The 17,774-nt window shown below is 34.8% G+C and overlaps 1 protein-coding gene across 5 annotated transcripts in view; it reads right to left on the bottom strand.

Moving 5' to 3' along the window:
* Positions 1 to 17,774, bottom strand: part of ipo13b (importin 13b) — a 200,970-nt gene that overhangs the window by 50,487 nt on the left and 132,709 nt on the right. For 3 of the 5 annotated variants that reach the window (XM_069938711.1, XM_069938710.1, XM_069938713.1), the window contains exons 11-14: positions 11,823 to 11,966; positions 11,575 to 11,655; positions 4,053 to 4,190; positions 1,923 to 2,019 (exon numbers count right to left, since the gene is read on the bottom strand). In XM_069938711.1, coding sequence (XP_069794812.1) covers positions 1,923 to 2,019; positions 4,053 to 4,190; positions 11,575 to 11,655; positions 11,823 to 11,966 — 460 coding nt within the window. The other 2 variants (XM_069938714.1, XM_069938712.1) reach the window with 2 other exon arrangements.

The raw sequence follows: 17,774 nt of genomic DNA, 5'->3' as shown, positions 1-17,774 counted from the left end.
AAGGGAACTAATTGTCCATCTTCTAAGAATTATTAAATATTTACTTATAAATGTAATATATACAGCAATAAAAATAGTAAATAACTCTGAAAAGCTCTCAATTTTAAAAAAACCATAGTTATCTAAAATTTGACTCTTTTATGGAAACATTTATTTCAACATTTTCAGCCACTTAATAAAATAGCACCATATTCTAACTTAAATAAATTGAAAGACTTTTTTTTGCATTGAAATAAGTGTAGCATAAATACTCGGATATAAATTCATTCTTCTTCCATGCAGCACCACCTCACCAAGTTGACTGATTTCCTTAAAAATTCAGAAACCCTATCAAGTTCAACTCTGAATATAGTCAGCAACTGAGCATCTGTTTCTGGGATAAAGAATTACATTGATTCACAATAATCATGCAAAATAAATTACAGTTTTGTTCTAAATTGCTTATTCATGATCCTGAGACTATATCCCCCCTAGTGATAATCTCCATCCTGCCAAAACAGCTCCTCAGAATCCTCCCACCTCCTCCCCCTACCATAACAACTTGCCAAAATCTTCCTCATCCCACTCCAATGTCTTCTTGACTTTGTCTGCTTCATTAAAACCATTTCATGAAAATTGAGCAAACATCATCTTCCCAGGAATCAATCTGGTTAATTTAAGTTGTTCCAAATAATTTTTTTGTTGGGTTCCAGCAGCAAAATGGCATTCCATATGTTGCTTAACAAGTGTATATGATTTGATCTTACTACCATGCCAACCCTCTAAAATAAAGACCAACATACAATTTGCCTGTTTTTTTTGCATATTCTCATAAACAAATATAATTAAATATGAATATTTGATAATCTCTTATTATTTAAACTATTCTATTCATATGTTGACTACAAAATTAGTCTCCATATTTTTCATTTTAACCCTTGAAATTCCATCTTTTTTATTCCCACATTTACAAAGTGCATATACCTTCCCAGGCTTTCTGCGTCCTCCTTGTAGCTTAGTTTCCAACCAAACTTTGCATTATCAACAAGTAAATGACATTTGGTCCCTTCAAACAGTAGAACAAATTTTAAATAGTAAAGCCCTCTAGCACTGGGTTTTTGTGTCAGCTTAACACTAGGTTTGAAAATTACCCACTTGTTCCATGTTTTGCCCTTTATCTAATCCTTCATCTCATTACTGTGGTTTCTTAATAATGTACCATGGAAATGATCTTCAATTTAAAAAAAAAACCCAGATAAGCAAAATCCATAAATTTTCCTTAACTACCCTGCAAACTACAACCTATAAAAGTTTTACATTTCTCAAGCAATATAATTGCTCTGTTTTTTCCTCAGGAATAAAGAAGCTCAATAATCCTTCATGTCTTCACACTACTTGCCTCTCATTTTCACTTCCACATTTTCCAATGTTTTTTTAAAATTTACAATCTTTTCACATTTATCTCATTCCATTTGAAATTAATTTGAAGGCAATGTGTTTAACTTTTCATGAGGCATCACTGGAACAGCCCTCAAAATTACACCAGAGTGACTCTCCCTCTATATATTTTGCAAAAATTCCAAGCACTCCCTCCATGTGCACACGTTAATGCATCTCATGGGGAATTTGCCAAAGATGTAAACCAGCTTCTCATCCACATTTGGTTGTCTTCTTGGAAATCCAAGGCAAACATAGATAACTTTACAGGAACCAAATGGCTTATTTTTGCATATTTTTTGTAAACTTTATTTGCCAATTATATATTTAGTTTTTTTTTAATATTCAGGGATGATTACAGGGCTGCACAAACCTTCCTGAACAGCAAAGTAACCAGGAAACTTGGACAGGAAAACCACCAGCTTGATCACTATAGTTGAAAGACAAAAGAAAATAACAGCACACATTAGCTTTGTTGATTCAAATTTAAAAGAATGGTCACCTACCTTGTTGGAAGATTGAGAGGGTCACAGATGTGACAAGGAGAAACAGAGCCTTTACTGGGACAAAATTATTTGGATCATTAGCAAATATGTGCACCAGCTGAAAAAGATAATAACCCAAATAAACATTACAGGGGTCGTCACACAAGGAGAAAGATTTTAAAAAAAAACAAATTCCACAACAATAAGCAACAATTTTGAAAATAATAATCTGAAGCATGTCCAACAACAAAGCACATTAGAATTTTAGAATTGGAGTACAATGGAATGCAAATTCATGGATGCCTCACTAAGAAACTGGAACACTTCAAATTCTGATTTCTTACATCATCTCATTTTTAATTGGTCTTCTCTGGCAGATGTGTCATCAAGGTTTTGCAATTCCCTCCATTTAGATTTTACGGATATTATAAACATAAGTGTTCCTGTAAAGCAACTTAGAACATTTTAACAAAATTTAAATGGTTGTAGTCATTGTCATGGTTGGGTGAAACCCTTCATTAATGTTGCTCTCTGCTTATTCAAACCACATGTGGCATTAACTGTTTTCACAATTCATCTTAAAAAGAGTAACGGATCTTATTTGCAAATGACACATGATATTTGAACAATTTATTCATTTTTATTGAGATAGCAAGATGAGCTGTGGAGAAGAAGCATTTAATAAGGAAGCAGAATTTAATAAGGTTTTACATTGTAAGGAAAGTAACATTAGTGTAAATAAAAATATCAGCTGGCTAAAGATGCAGTGGTCAGGCATGATAGTTGGTGGATCAGAGATAACTGGTACGAGTGCATGACATTTTTTGCACTTCCTTGGAAAAATATTTTGGATATTTCATTATAAAACTGGGTAGCATTGAAGAAATTGTTCTAAAACATTCAAATTAATTTAAATTACAACAGAAAGCAATTTTGACAGGTGTAAAAGTTTTGCTTTGAAGTAGGAATCTAAAGAATACTAAAGGTATACCCTGATGAAGGGCTCAAGCCCGAAAGTTGGTTATGTATCTTTATCTTTGCTACATAAGTACACCGTTTGACCTGGTGAGTTTCTCCAGCATTGTGTTTTAACTAAATAGTAAAAATGTCCTCATTGAAATTATTTGGAATTAAAATAAGAAATTATGTGTATTTTTAAATTCATTATTTATTCTGTACCCCTTCAAATTTAAATTTTATTAACTCTCAACTCCAAATTCAAAGTAAAATTGCAAATTACACATAAATAATGACTCTAATCCTTTACTTGCTTTTTGTTTCTTTTTCTTTGCCTCTTGCACTATGTTCTTATTTTGGAATTCTCATTTTCTGTTGTGTCTACATGTTTGAGATGGCCTCCTTAACCTCCCCAACTTTGACATATTTCGCATGGTTACTTAATTCAGTAGGTTCTTATACAGCAAAAACAATTATTGATGATGTTGAAAATATTCAAGACAGATAGCGCTTCTAAGTAGAAACAGTGTTAGAGAGCTCCATCTCAATAGCTGTCACTTGTGGCTCCAGATGGAATTGTCGACATACAGTCTTTTAAGCTGCAGAAAATCTGGAATCCTGGGTTTTCACTGTCAGATACAGAAATTCTGGAGTAGTTGATAGATTCAGTTTGCTGAGGCTAGTTGCAGAAGCAGGTTTTGCTGAGATGCTGAAATCCAGAGCCAAAAAGTAAACAGCTAAAAGAATTCAGCAGGTCAAGAATCATCTGTGGAGGCAAAATGGGATATGTCAATGTTTCTGGTCATGAACCTGATTTGTTATGGTCCAGAAACTTTGATAGATCCTCCACCAGAAATCATATTTCAGTTTTTTGCCCTTCTTTTAATAAGAAACCTATTGGTCTATATGTGTAGGAACTTAGATCGACTTTCTATTCTCTCAAGCTCACAGAGATTACAGATTAAAGTTATACCTTAGATTCACATACTAGATGGTTATTTCATTAGGCTAATACATCAATTCATGAGTTTTTTTTATATGAGAATAAATTTGCCTGCTAACATGGCACCAGGCAACCAGGGAAAGGAATGAAAAATTGTATTTAGTAAAAATAAGCCTGTTAAAAATTGGTTTCCTACTTCTACAGAACCAAAGAATATGTTATTGCTGTTAAAAAAAAAACATTGATTCTACCTGTCGGGTTAGCTCCAATGCAGATGCCTGTGGAATAGTACTATACATCTGACCCAGCATTTCTGAAAGCTGTGGAATCATGGGAGCAAAATCATCAAGTAGAGTCTTCACAGACTTTTCAAAGATGGCACAAACAGCCTAAAAAGAATGAGGACATCTTAATTATTACAATATCAAAGATCAATGTTATTTTTTAAATAACAAGCTTTTACAGCCAAGTCAAATATAAATCACATTAAAGGTATATTTTACAACAAATAAATGTTCCTTTAAGGCTCCCAAATCTAACCAGAAAAAAAATGAATCAGTCCAAGAAAAATTAAAAACAGCATTAAAGAAGGAGAAATTAGAACTACGAATACTTATTCAACTAAAGAAGAAAACTGGTTAACTGTATAATTAAAATCATTGTTTGGAAAATGTTGTGCAATTAATCAACGATTAAACTTTTCATAAATTGCTTGTAAGCCCTGCAGTCATACAGCACAAAAACAGGCCAGTCAGCTTGCCATGTCCACATTCACCATCAAGTTCTCATCCATACTGATCCCATTTCCTGCTATCTGCCAATAGCCTTCCACACCTTGGTGATTCAATTGCTTATTTCTATATTGTATGAGAATACCTGCCTACACCATCTACTCAAGTAAAGCACTCCAGATAACAACCATCCTCTGAGGAAAAAGATATTCTTCTAAACCTCTTACCCTTTAACTTTAGTTTTAGACATTTTATTGAAGGGTAAAGTTTCCAGCAGTCTCCCCTATATAAGCCCATTGTAATTTTGCATAGTCTCTCCTTGTTACTTAAACACTGCATCTCTGGCAACATTTTCGTGATCTTCTACAGTCTCTCCACTGCAATTATATCCTTCCTGTAGTGTGGTAAGAGAACTGTACATAGTACTCCATCTTAACACAACTAATATTTTTAAAGTTGAGCAAAAAAGGTTATTACTTACTTGTATTTGATGTCCTGGCTAATAAAAACAAGTATTCTGTATACTTTGACGATACCTGGATCTGTATAAAAGATCCGTCTATTCCTCAATATACAATAGGACCCATTCGTTGTGTCTGTGCCATCTTTATTAGCAATACCCCCCCACCCCCAAACACCAGACGTCACATCTCTTCACACTTATGAGGATTAAATTCTATCTTCCATTGCTCTGTCCACCTCAACAACTGATCAATATCATCCTGTAGCCTAACTACCAACTTTATGTTACTAATCAAACTTATTTTTTCCATATCCAAATTGTTAATGTATTCAAGAATCCCTCTGGAAGACCATTAGTTACAGACTTCCATTCACAAAACAATCTCTTCCAGAATAAGAATCAAAATCAGAATTTATTGTCATGAACAAGTCATTAAATTTGGTGTTTTGTGGCAGTGTCACAGTGCAAACATTCATATTATAACCACCTTATCACAACAGTATATTAAAAAATACAATAAAAATAATAATAACAATAAAAGTGCACGAAAAGTAAAGGAGTGTCTTTGGTCCATTAATTATTCAGAAATCTGATGGCAACAGGGAAGAAGCTGTCCTTGTGTCGCTGAGTACTTGTCTTTAGGCTCCTGTACCTTTTCCCCAGTGGTAGAAGAGTGAAGAGGCAGTAGGGGTCTTTGAGGATAGAGGCTACTTTTTTAAGATACCGCCTCAATGGAGTGGTCTGGTGCCTGTGATGTCGTAGGCCGAGTTAACAACCCTCTGGAGTTTATTCTTGTCCATCAACTACTGCTTCCTATCACCAAGCCAATTTTGCATCCAACTTTCTAAAGCTACACCATCACGAGCTCCTACCTTTTAAACCAGTTTTCCATGCAAGACCATGTCACAAATCATAGTGAAGCCTATGTAGGCTACATCAACCACACTAATTAAAATGTTTTGTAAACTCTTTAAAATATTTAATCTACAGGCAGAATATTTTCTAACTGGGGAGAAAATTTAATACCTAGATGCAAAGTGACCTGGGAATCCTCGTACAGGATAGCCTGAAGGCAAACTTGCAGGTTGATTCAGTAGTGAAGGAGAAAATGTAATGCTGACATTCATTTCAAGAGAAATAGAATACTAGAGTAGGGATGTGATGTTGAGGCTTCATAAGGCACTGGTGAGACCTCACTTTGAGTATTGGGAGCAGTTGTGTGCTTCTTATTTAAGAAAGGCTGTGCTGATGTTAGAGAGGGGTCAGATGAGGTTCACAAGGATGACTGCAGGAATAAAAGGGTCATTGTATGAGGAGTGTTTGACAGCTTTTGGCCTGTACTCCTTGGAATTTAGAAGGGGGGGGGGGTTCCTCATTGAAACACACTGAATGTTGAAAGGCCCAGACAGAGGGTAGATGAAGAAAGGTTGTTTCTCATGGTGGGGGAGTCTAGAACAAGAGAGCACAACTTTAGGATTGAAACGCATCCGTTTAGAACAGAGATGTGAAGGAATTTTTTAGCCAGTGTGTGTTAAATCTGTGGAATTTGTTGCCACAGGCAGTTGTGTATGCCAGGCCACTGGGTGTTTTTAAGGCAGAGATTGATGTTCTTGACTAGCCAGGGTATCAAAGATTACAGTGAGAATGCTGGACAGAAGGGCTGAGTAAAAAAATGGATCAAATGGAGAGACAGACTCGATGGACTGAATAGCCTATTTCTCCTCCAATGTCTCATGATCTAATTAGTTAGACAGGACTCCCCCCCCCCCCCACTAATGAAGTTCAAGTTCAAATTTATTGTCAGAGTACATGCATGACATCACATACAACTAGAGGTTTTTTTTCCTGCGGGCGAGGCAGAATTTCTACTTTTTTGGTTGATAAGTAGATTAATTATTTTACCTTTGATTACTCCCTGCTATTCCCAGTGCAGATTAAACCTGTCCTTCAAAATTTTTTTAAAATCTCTGCTAGCTTCCTTATCACTGAGGATAGATAGATATACAGCCCTGTAGTCGTCATCCTTTGAACCTTTTATCTACAAATTGTTTCTAATGTGGTGAAATTAGAGTAGAGCCTTATAGGAGGAAAAAAAACAACTTTATAACAGGAGCCCAACCATCTCATCCAGAGACATACAAGAGACTGAAGAAGCTGAAACTGAGGACAAAAAAAAAAGCTGCTGAAGAAATTCAGTAGTTCGAACAGCATTGATGGGAGAAAAAGAACTGTTAATATTTTGGGTCAGAACTCTTCATAAAGACTTTTCTATCTACTATAACCAAATATTCTGAAGAAACTCATCTACATTAGTTCTCCGCACATTCCACTTATTAACAATTCCAGATCTTTCTTCCCAGCCATTTCAACTCCTCTTTCAAATATTTATCCTTTTTTTTTGGTTTTAAATATGCCTCAGAGCAAATATGATGCTTTTATTCTCTTAGTTAGCCAGCCAATTATCAACTAATAGAAGTTCCTCTCTTTACAACTTGACCTTCTCCAACAGATCCTCCCTTACCAAAACAGCCACTAATTTATGTTTAGTATTAACATGATGCAAATGCAGAGGCAGACATACATTTATATATAGTACTCACCCCTCGATAATCTTAGTGATAAATTGCAAAGCTTGTTTTATACTAGCAAATGTTCAGCTCCATACAAGTCACTGATGAGTAATATTTGCTGAGATATAAAACCACCATTCTAGACAATCCAGAGTTTTACACAGTGATGTTGTTTTAGATTATCTCCATCTTTACATACTTTTACTTTTTTCAAAATTCATCATGCATGTCCCATCTTTACACTTCCTCAAACATATTTGCTCACAGTTCTCTGCATTAAATTTCATTTAATCTCTACCTAGCCAGCTAACCATGAGTGTTTCCTGGAAGTTGTTTGCAGTTCTTTAACCTGTTAAAAGCCATTTAGTTTGGACCGTCTGTAAATTTTGATATGGAGCATCCATTCTCAAAGCTAAACCATATACAATAAATGATTTCAATTCTGAATCAAGCAGGACTTCAGTCTTACATTCCTCAGTTCTAAAAAAGATCTCTTTTTAACGGCTGGCATATCAGTTTGCACTACGCCTTTTCAGCGCCAGCCATTGGGACAGGCTCAAATCACACACTGTCTGTCAGCAGTTTGTACACTCTCCCCGTGTCTGTGTGGGTTTTCCCTGGGAGCTCTGGTTTCCTCCCACCATTCGAAACATACAGGGGGGAGTGTAGGTTAATTGGGTTTAAATAGGCACAGGCTCGTGGGCTGAAATGGCCTGTTATTGTGCTGTATGTCTAAATTTTAAAAAATAATATTTACATTTAATTTTTTAAAAATTAAATTTAATCATTGCCAACAAAGTGACAATTATAGTTTTGACTATACCTGTACAAAAAAAAATTACACTATCAATTGTGCTCTATCAGGAAAGTTAAAATTTAAAATGGTAGAAACACCAACATATTTTTAATACCAATATAGGGTTTGTTATCTGTGCACTTCACAGTGGACTTGATATCATGAACATATCGACACCTGATAGGACCACAATTAGCTAAATGCAGGTACAAAATGACCCTCAAAATGACTAGCACTGATTTAATATCAGTTATAACCAGATAACTAGCTCATCTATGCAAATTATATCTATTTAAGAAAACAGTAAAAATGAAGAATTAATATGAATATCAACTGCATTAACAGAGAGATTAAAGGAAAATGAAGTCCCACAGCAGAAAGTACAAAAGTAACACTTTGGTCAAAAGAAGCAATATTAAAATAGGTGATCAAAAAGATAACCATCTCATGAAAAAAATTAAAACTGATTTGATTAAATGGAAAGATTTACCTATTAATTTAATGGGAAGGATAAATACAATTAAGATGAATATCTTTCCGCGTATACAATAGTTGTTTCAATCTATTCCGTATTTATTTGATTAAATTTTTTTTTTCGAGATTTGAATAAAATGGTTAGGGAGTTTTTATGGAGGGGTAAATTTTCGAGAGTAGCTTTGAATAATTTAACTTGGATATATGAGTTAGGGGGACTACGTTTACCACATTTTCAAAATCATTATGAGGCAGCCCAACTTAAATTTATTAGTTCATTGATGGATTTGGTCCAGCCTCCTAATTGGGCTAAAATTGAGATGGCAAGTATTTCTGAATTTGAAATACATCAATTTTTGATTAGGAGGAATATAAATTTGTTACAATATAATGTGCCTATACTAAAACATTTAATGAAGTTATGGATAAAGAAAAAATAAAATGATAGGCTCTCGGGGTAAATTATTGGCTTTGACTCCGTTGTATAATAATCAACTTATTTCTTTTTCAATACATAATCAAAATTTATTGCATTGGAGATTTAAAGGTGTGAAAAATTTGGGCGATTGTTTTAAAGAGGGTAAGTTTTTATCTTTTAATCAGATAAGGGAAGATTTTGGTATTGATAAAAATTCTTTATTTCTTTATTATCAAATTCGATCTTTGGTAAAATGTATGTTTGGTAGAGATATGATTTTACCTAAAATGACTAAATTTGAGACTTTTCTTATGAAGGTACCAGAGAAGGGTTATATTTCATTTATGTATCAAATATTACAGGATGGTATGGATAAAAAGGGTTGGGATAGATCTAAAATTAAATGGGAAGCGGATATTGGTTTTATTTTTTCTGAAGATGATTGGTTAGATATCTGTGATGATAGTCTAATTAGATTGATAAATCCACGTTATGCAATGATTCATTAAAATTTTTTACATCAATTATATTTGACACCTGAAAAATTTAAAAAAAATATGGTTTTAATGAATCAGATTTGTGTTTTAGATGTGGTGATTCGGTTGGAACTTTTTTTGATGCTGTTTGGTTATGTATACATATACAATCTTTTTGGAAGAAAATTCAATCGTTTTTAGAATACCTGTATAAGATTTAAATAGATTTAGATCCAACAGTATTTTTATTGGGTAGTTTGCAACCTCTGAAAGGTTTGGGATTAGATAAATTCCAGCTTGCTTTTGTATATTTAGCTTTATCCGTAGCGAAAAAATGTATTGCTAGAACATGGAAAGATACAAATATGATTGATATTAATAGGTGGAATTATGAGATTAAATATTGTTTAATAATGGAAAAAATTATGTATGTTTCGCATGATAATTATAACTTTTTTTATTAATAAGTGGCTGTTATACTCGGAAAATTTACATTTCAATTTATATTGATTAGATTTTAATATGTATATTTCACTTTTTTTAAATATTCTTTCTTTTTTCTTTTTTTATGGCTCTCCTTAGGAGAGTTGGCTGAAGCGGGGTGGGGGGGGGGTAAAAAAAAAGAAAACCATCTCTACCCATATAATGTTCAGCACTTGGCTGAGTCAGAGTCTTATAGCACAGAAACAGGCCCACAAATCCAGTTTGTCCATGCCAAAGAATGTGTTCTGCTGCTTTTGTCTCATTTGCCTACATTATGCCCATATGCCTCCAAACATTCCAATCCATGCAATTATCCAAATGTTTATTAAAGGAAGCCAATGTACATTCCTCTATTATTTTGTCTAGCAGCTCGTTCCATATGCTCACCACCTTCTGAATGAAGAACTATCTATTAAGTCCCTTCTCAATACTACCCCCCCCCCCCCAGCTAATAGTTATGTCCTCTCATCTTTGATTCTCCTACCTTAGGAAACAGAATGTTACTATTCACTTATCTATGCCCCTCATGATTTTAGTTTTTCCTCTTTGTCACCTCTTCAAAAATTCTGCTATGTTCATGTTCTTCTCACACAGACCTCGTGTAATTTCCCAGCCTGCTACTCAAAGACATGGTTTTAAGATATGTAGGACTAAGAATCTAGAATTCCTACCCTGAACTCTGGTTCTTCACTTTTATCCTTCCCACTTTTATGACCAAATATCCCCTTCATCTGACCTTCATTTTTGGCTGGTTCTACTAGAAATGCCTTGAATGTTTTACTGTATCAAAAATATGCTATGTATAAGTAATCCATTACTACCCATAGACATTCAGTAAAACCTCTGATATCTGCCACCTATGAGTGATTGCTAGATGTCAGATAAGTGAATTTTCCAGTTGCTTGAGACTGCATGTGGTGTGGATTGGCAAACTAACGGCGAAGCGCACCAATTTTAAACTTTCTTATTTTTACCTATTTATTTTTTGCAATTTTTTTCCCAGTTGCTTGAGGCTGCTGGTTGCTTAAATTCTGAAAAACAGTGTTTTTACTGTACCATAATGAGACAAATGAAAACCTGGACTTAGATACAAACTCACATCCCACTACAGTAATTGAATTGTGTGCTGATGCTCCAACATGATGTGCAAACGTACTCCCCTAGCACTGAGAATTACACTTTATACAAAAACTAAAGAGCTTGAAAACAGTTACTTTTAAAACTTTTAAGTTACCAAGCCCAGATATAATTTTCTTTTCTTTTAAAAGCCACACTGTAGATCTGGAGACAAAAATTAAAATAAACAAGTGGCAGACTAACATTACTGTATCAAATGTAATTCTCCTTAATGATCTATCTTACCTCAACAACCTGAGCATCATTCAGCCATTTAGACAACACTTTCTGTATGAGTTGGAAGACTTGTTGGAGGACCACCACAACCTGTGGACAAACCATTACCTTTAGTAGCTCATTTTGAATCTCAAATTGAATTTATAAAACACAAAATTCCCCACAAACAAGTCCCTGATTAAATAAATAGCATTGTATTTCTACAGAGCAAGATCAAGTTATGAGAATCCCATGTTAGTACCACTGCTAGTACTTACAGGGTTAGGTCCTTGCAAGGTGGGTTTTTTCTTTGCTTCACTGCCTTCTGGCTCATCGTCATGGTGACTGATATCCAATGTGGTAAACAAATTGGACAACAGACCCAAAATATGTATTATTGCTAGTTTATTTGATGGATTTGGCTGCAAGGGAAGGTCAAAAACAAAGCTATAATTGCATGAAAACAGAACAGAATTATGAGCAACTTAAATGATCGACACCTATAGCATCAAAACTTAAGTATGTTCATAATGGCCAGAACAATTCATAATAATTAACATGAGTATAATTATCACGGTAGGTACATAAATAAATCTAATACAAAGAAAAATGATTGTAATTAACTTGAAATAATTACTTATATAGAAACAAATTTATATACAAAACAAAATTAGCAATACTGATTACATAAGTTACATAAAAGACTTTCAAGAGGCAATATTAAAATTTACATTGCACAAAAATACAAATTACTGAAAAAATATTCAAAATGATTATAAAAGATTTTTAAAAAATCCACTCAGTGGCAAACAAAACGAGATACAGGAAAATAATGTAAATTGAGTAAAATCACAAAGAAAGACCATGATCCTGAAAAGGCAGTACAAGGGAACAGACAAAGTTGTGAGGGAAAATGATCGGGATATTTTTGTTTAAGGGTAGACATAAGTAAAGAACCTTTCCCCAGCAGCTTCAATGTTTTTTTTTAAAGAAACATTTATATATTAAATGTCAAAATAATGTGTGCAATGGATTGAGATTAAAATGTATTTTGGTGGCTGAAACATTCACAGCCAAAGATTGGGGTATGCAGCCAGCCACTTTTGGTCAATATCTATCCTCCCCAAAGCAAGTTTAAGTAGAAAGGTGATATTTGGAAATTACCAAGCAGGTAGGTAAGGATGAAAGCTCTCCACAATTAACATGCAAGAGCTTTCAAGCAAGTAATTTAACCTCAAAGGTACCTTTTTTAGTGCTCCTCTTTATTCTGGAGTTAATAGACATTTTTGTTTTGTTGCATGAATTAATGTATTGGTGCTATTTTCTACACTCATAAAGAAGTATAACATTTCATTAACTTTGTTACCAATTTCAAACCTGTGGTTACTTCCACACTCTCTAATTATTCCCCTCTCTTAATATCAACATTACCATTTTTAGTAGGCCAACGACTAATATCCATTTAAAGCCATCAACTTCCAGTCCCACTTCCATCTTGACTACTTCTTCCCATCTTACTACCTTCAAGAATTCCATTCACCTGGTTTCACTCTATCCATTGTATCTCTCTCATGATGTCTCTCCACACTAATATCCTTAAGAGGTCTTCCTTTCTCCTTAACCATTTCATTTTACCATACAGCAGACTAAAATCAACTTCATGTAATGCTATACCTGCTTTTTTACATAACAACCAAGGGCAAAGGAAAACATTTATAATTGATGTCAGAGGAAGATGGCATTGGAATAAATGAGTACTTTTTAATTAGTATTTACCAAGAAGGAAATTAACAAAGCCAGGGAGCATAAAGTGGAGAATGCAAATGTATCTGAGCATTTTGAGATCAAGAAAGAAGTCGTGTTGGTTCTTTTGAAGAATATTAAAGAGGATGTCCCCTGAGCCTGATGGAATACATCCATAGTTATTGAGAGGCAAGTGAAGAGATTGCTAGTGTCTGGACAAAGATCTTTGATTCCTCACTAGCAATAGGAGAGGTCCCACAGGACTGAAGAGTAGCTAATTTGGTACCATTGTTCAAGAAATAGAGGAAAAAAAAAGGATAATCCAGGAAACTACAGACCAATAAACCTCATATCAAAGGTAAGGAAACTATTTGAAAGGTTTCTTGGAGGTAGGATTTTACACATTTTGAAAGTTGCAATCAAATAGACAGTCAATGTAGTCTAGTGAGGGGCAGGTCATGTTCTACTAGATTGATTGAGTTTTTTGAGGAGATGACCAAGGGGTTGATGAGGGTAGGGTAATGGTGTTATGCTGTTGTCTACATAGACTTTAGTTAAGCATTTGACAATGTCTCGCGATGTATGCTGATCCAGAAGATACAGATGCATGGGATCCATGGTGAGTTGATTGTTTGGATATAACATTGGTTGGCCCAAAGAAGAAAGAGAGTAGGAATGCAAGGCTATTATTTGGGCTAGAAGCTTATGACCAGTGGTGTTCCACAGGAATCAGTGTTGTTTGAATGATATATAAATGACAGATGAAAAAAGTCAAAGGGTGGGTAGCATATTTGCAGAGGACACCAAGATTGGTGAAGTTGTGAACAGTGTAGGGGGCTATTTATATAGATCAGTTGCAGATAAAAGCAGAGAAAAAGCAGATGGCGTTTATTCCAGACACCTTCGAAATTTGCACATTTGTCTGGAATAAACTGCAGGGCTCTTAAAAGTATTGATGTGAAGAGGAATCTTGGCTCACAGGTCCATAGCTCAATGAAAATGGCCTCGCAAGTAGATAGGGTGCGAAAGGCAGTGTATGGTATGCTTGGCTTCAATACATAGACCATTATGTACAAAAGCAAAGAGGACATATTGCAGCTACATAAAACTTTAGTTATGCTGCATTTGGAATACAGTGTGCAAATCTAGTTGCCTTATTGTACGAAGGATGTGGAAGTTTTGGAAAGGGTACAGTAGAGTTTTACCAGAATATTGCCTGGTTTAGAGGGTATGGGTTATAGGGAGAAACTGGAAAAACTGATAAGTTTTCTCCGGAGCATAGGAGAGACCTGATGAAGGCTTATAAAATTATGAAAGGTATTGATAAGTTGGGCATTCACAATATTTTCCTTAGGGTAAAAGAATTAAGCAATAGAGGACACACATTTATGGTGAGGGGAAAGACTTTTGCTCACATCCCATTCCCCAAATTGGTTGTGTTCCCCTTTCCTTCATTTTCCATTCCACCAGCTGATGGATCAAGAGATAATTTTCATCACCTTCAACAGGTTTCCATTGCCAGATGCATCTTCTTCATCCCTTTTAGCATTCCACAGGTCCTGTACCCTCCATAATTCCCGTATCCCTTCCTTCATTGACAAATACTTCCTTTCTCATGGCACTTTCCTGTACAATGGCCTTTCCTCTTATATGGCCTCTATCATCCAGGGACAAGTGGTCATTCTACACAAAGCATTTTCAGTTTTGTGAGATATGATTTCCTCTACTTCAGAAAAAGAGATTTTGTAACCTCTCTCCAGACCATGAGTTTACTATCATTACTGCCATTTTAATTATTTTCCCCACTTCCATTCTGGCCTCTTAATTTTCAGTCACTTTACCAACAATGCTCAATCTAAGTACAAGTAGCAGAACATTCTTTCCTGGGTGCACGTTGCAGCTTTTGGGACGCATTACTGAGTTTACCAATTTCAAGTAACACCCTTCTCTATCTCTACTATTTTTTCTCTATGAAAAAATAGTAAGATATTAAAGTCTGCAGACACCGTGGTTGAATTAAAAATACAGTGCTAGAGAAACTCAGCTGGTCAAACAATGTACTCTAGGCAGCAATGTTAAAGTAAATAACTAACATTTCAAGCTTGAGCCCTTCATCAAGGTATGGAAAAATGTCAGCAAGCGACAGAACAAAATAGTAAGAAAGGGAGTGAAGGGCAGGAGGAGGAGTGCAGTCTCAAAGGCAAGAGGTAATAGGTTGTTAAGGGAGGGAGGGCACACCAGCAAGTAGAGGGAGGAGAATTTGCTCGGTGAATAGAGAGGGAAGGGAGTGGAGAGCTGAAGGAAAGAAGGCAAAGGGGAAGGGAGAGAGAAAGGAGAGTAGGCTAGCAGAAACCAGAAAAATCAGTGTTAATGCCATCCAGTTGGACAGTGCCCAGATGGAACATCAAGGGATAAAGTTTCCTGTTTCCATTTAATTTTTTCCTCATTCTGTTAATTGCCATTTTAATGTAATTATGAGGTGAATAACTGTTCTGCATTTTATCGCAGACATTCTATTTTCACTCCAACTCTCTGCAACTTAAAATTTATTTCCAATTCCAATGAAGGAACTTTAACATGAAATGTCAACACTTTTCATTTCCCCACTGATGCTGTTTGACCTGCTGCTTACTTACAATGTTTTAGTTTTTTTTACTTTACAATTTCCAACCTAGGTTTACCAGACAACAGAATTACTGTCTTCCATAACAAGCTGTCTGAATGTTAATTTCATAAGTATTTGTTTGTATTTCCATACAACTGCAAATAAATACTTACTGTGTGCATTTTTACAGGGAACAAATGGCTTTGATTAATTTCTGAGCATGCTTCATCATTTTCCATCGCATCAACAGATACAACTAATGTGCGATCCTTTGGTTCACATGAGGGGCAAATATCATACTTATACTTATCCTTCCATTTAATCAACTTACTCCAAGTGCACATATTGAGAACGCAAAGACCCTCAGTTAGAAACACTCATTCTCAAGCTGTTCACTTAGACCCGCAGTTCAATGAAGGGCTTTTCCAGTTTCACAGATATAAATTTTATTTGTACATTAAAAATGGTTTTCAATTCAACTTAGTATTAAGCATACTGTAATAAATTACAAATCAGTTACAAGTCTACTTAATTTGAGCAACATGCGTATAATTTCACCTGATATCAAATGTCATTAACCACAGTGGGAGATGTTTAATCAATCATGATTTTAAACCATGGATAAGAACAAATAAAGAATATTATGAATAAGGCTGGCACGACTCTCAATAAAATTTAAATGGTAAAAATATACATCTGAAATGGCTATCTCTATATCCAAAACCCAAGTGTGCATTGTTATTCCATGTAAGCAACTGGCACCTCCATATCTTCCACTAGGTGGGATGGAATTCATCCAGCATTCCCAAATCAATATTCATTCAATTCCACTGGAGGTATATAAGCTGATAAGAAAGTATTTCTTGAGGAAACACAAGGTTTATCGAACTATCCAACATAATTGCCAGGGATTAGATATCATTCCACATCAACTCAGGTATTTAGCAAATAACTGCCAAGCATTAGATGCTCAAAATCCTTTGGGCTTTGAATACCAATTAGATCATTTATTTCATTCTATCCAGAGTTACAAAAGATAATCAAAACTTTCCAAAATTGACAGGTGGAATCCCAAAAAAAAATATAGCAGAAAATATATTTCACCAAGGTCATTCACTGATATTAAATGTTTTGAAAGCTTGATGCAAAATCAAATGTAACAGATGAAAGTGATGCTCAAGATAGCAGGAACTGCAGCTTTGAATTCAATGGGACTCTTTCAATGTACTTTGAGCTATTTGGTACAACACAGCATTTTTTGTTTCCATACCAAATGAGAAATTGTTAACTTGAGAACAATGGAAACATTATAATCAATTTTTATTCATTTAATAAGAGCATAAATTTCAAAACTGCAAAGCAATTTGAAACTTGCCATTTACTGACAAAGTGATTTATTATTAGAGCCAAGATTATAAATAGCTTTTTAGAAGTTTAGGTGGCACAAAAATGATTAATTATCTCAGCTCCCTCTGCACTCAAAATGACTTACCCATTAATTGAAGAAAAATCAGAAGTTTGTCAGGCTTCTGCAAAAAGAAAAGTTACACGCAACCAATTGGTATAATAGAACCAATAATAAAACCCTCATTGCGTTGACAAGTTCTTAATTTCATAAATCTGTACCCTGCTAGTTATTGCCCCTAAATTACAAGGCACTCTGACGTGTAGTGTATTATTTGCTGTCCTTCTGCACAATTCATGCAGATTCATGAAAGGAAGCTATCAATTGGCATTATGTAGAAAAAAAAGAGCTGGGAACAAATAAAGGAAAGACATTAAATATAGAGGAGAAAAAATACTAAGAATGCAGATGCACAATAACTGCTAATTATACTTTTCAGCCTAGGCATTTATCAAACTGTCTTTTGAACAGCATGTA

This window comes from Narcine bancroftii, chromosome 5, assembly GCF_036971445.1.
Source record: "Narcine bancroftii isolate sNarBan1 chromosome 5, sNarBan1.hap1, whole genome shotgun sequence".
Lineage (NCBI taxonomy): Eukaryota > Metazoa > Chordata > Chondrichthyes > Torpediniformes > Narcinidae > Narcine > Narcine bancroftii.
The sequence above is the reverse complement of the archived record's forward strand: the minus strand, read 5'-3'. Positions and strand labels throughout refer to the sequence as shown.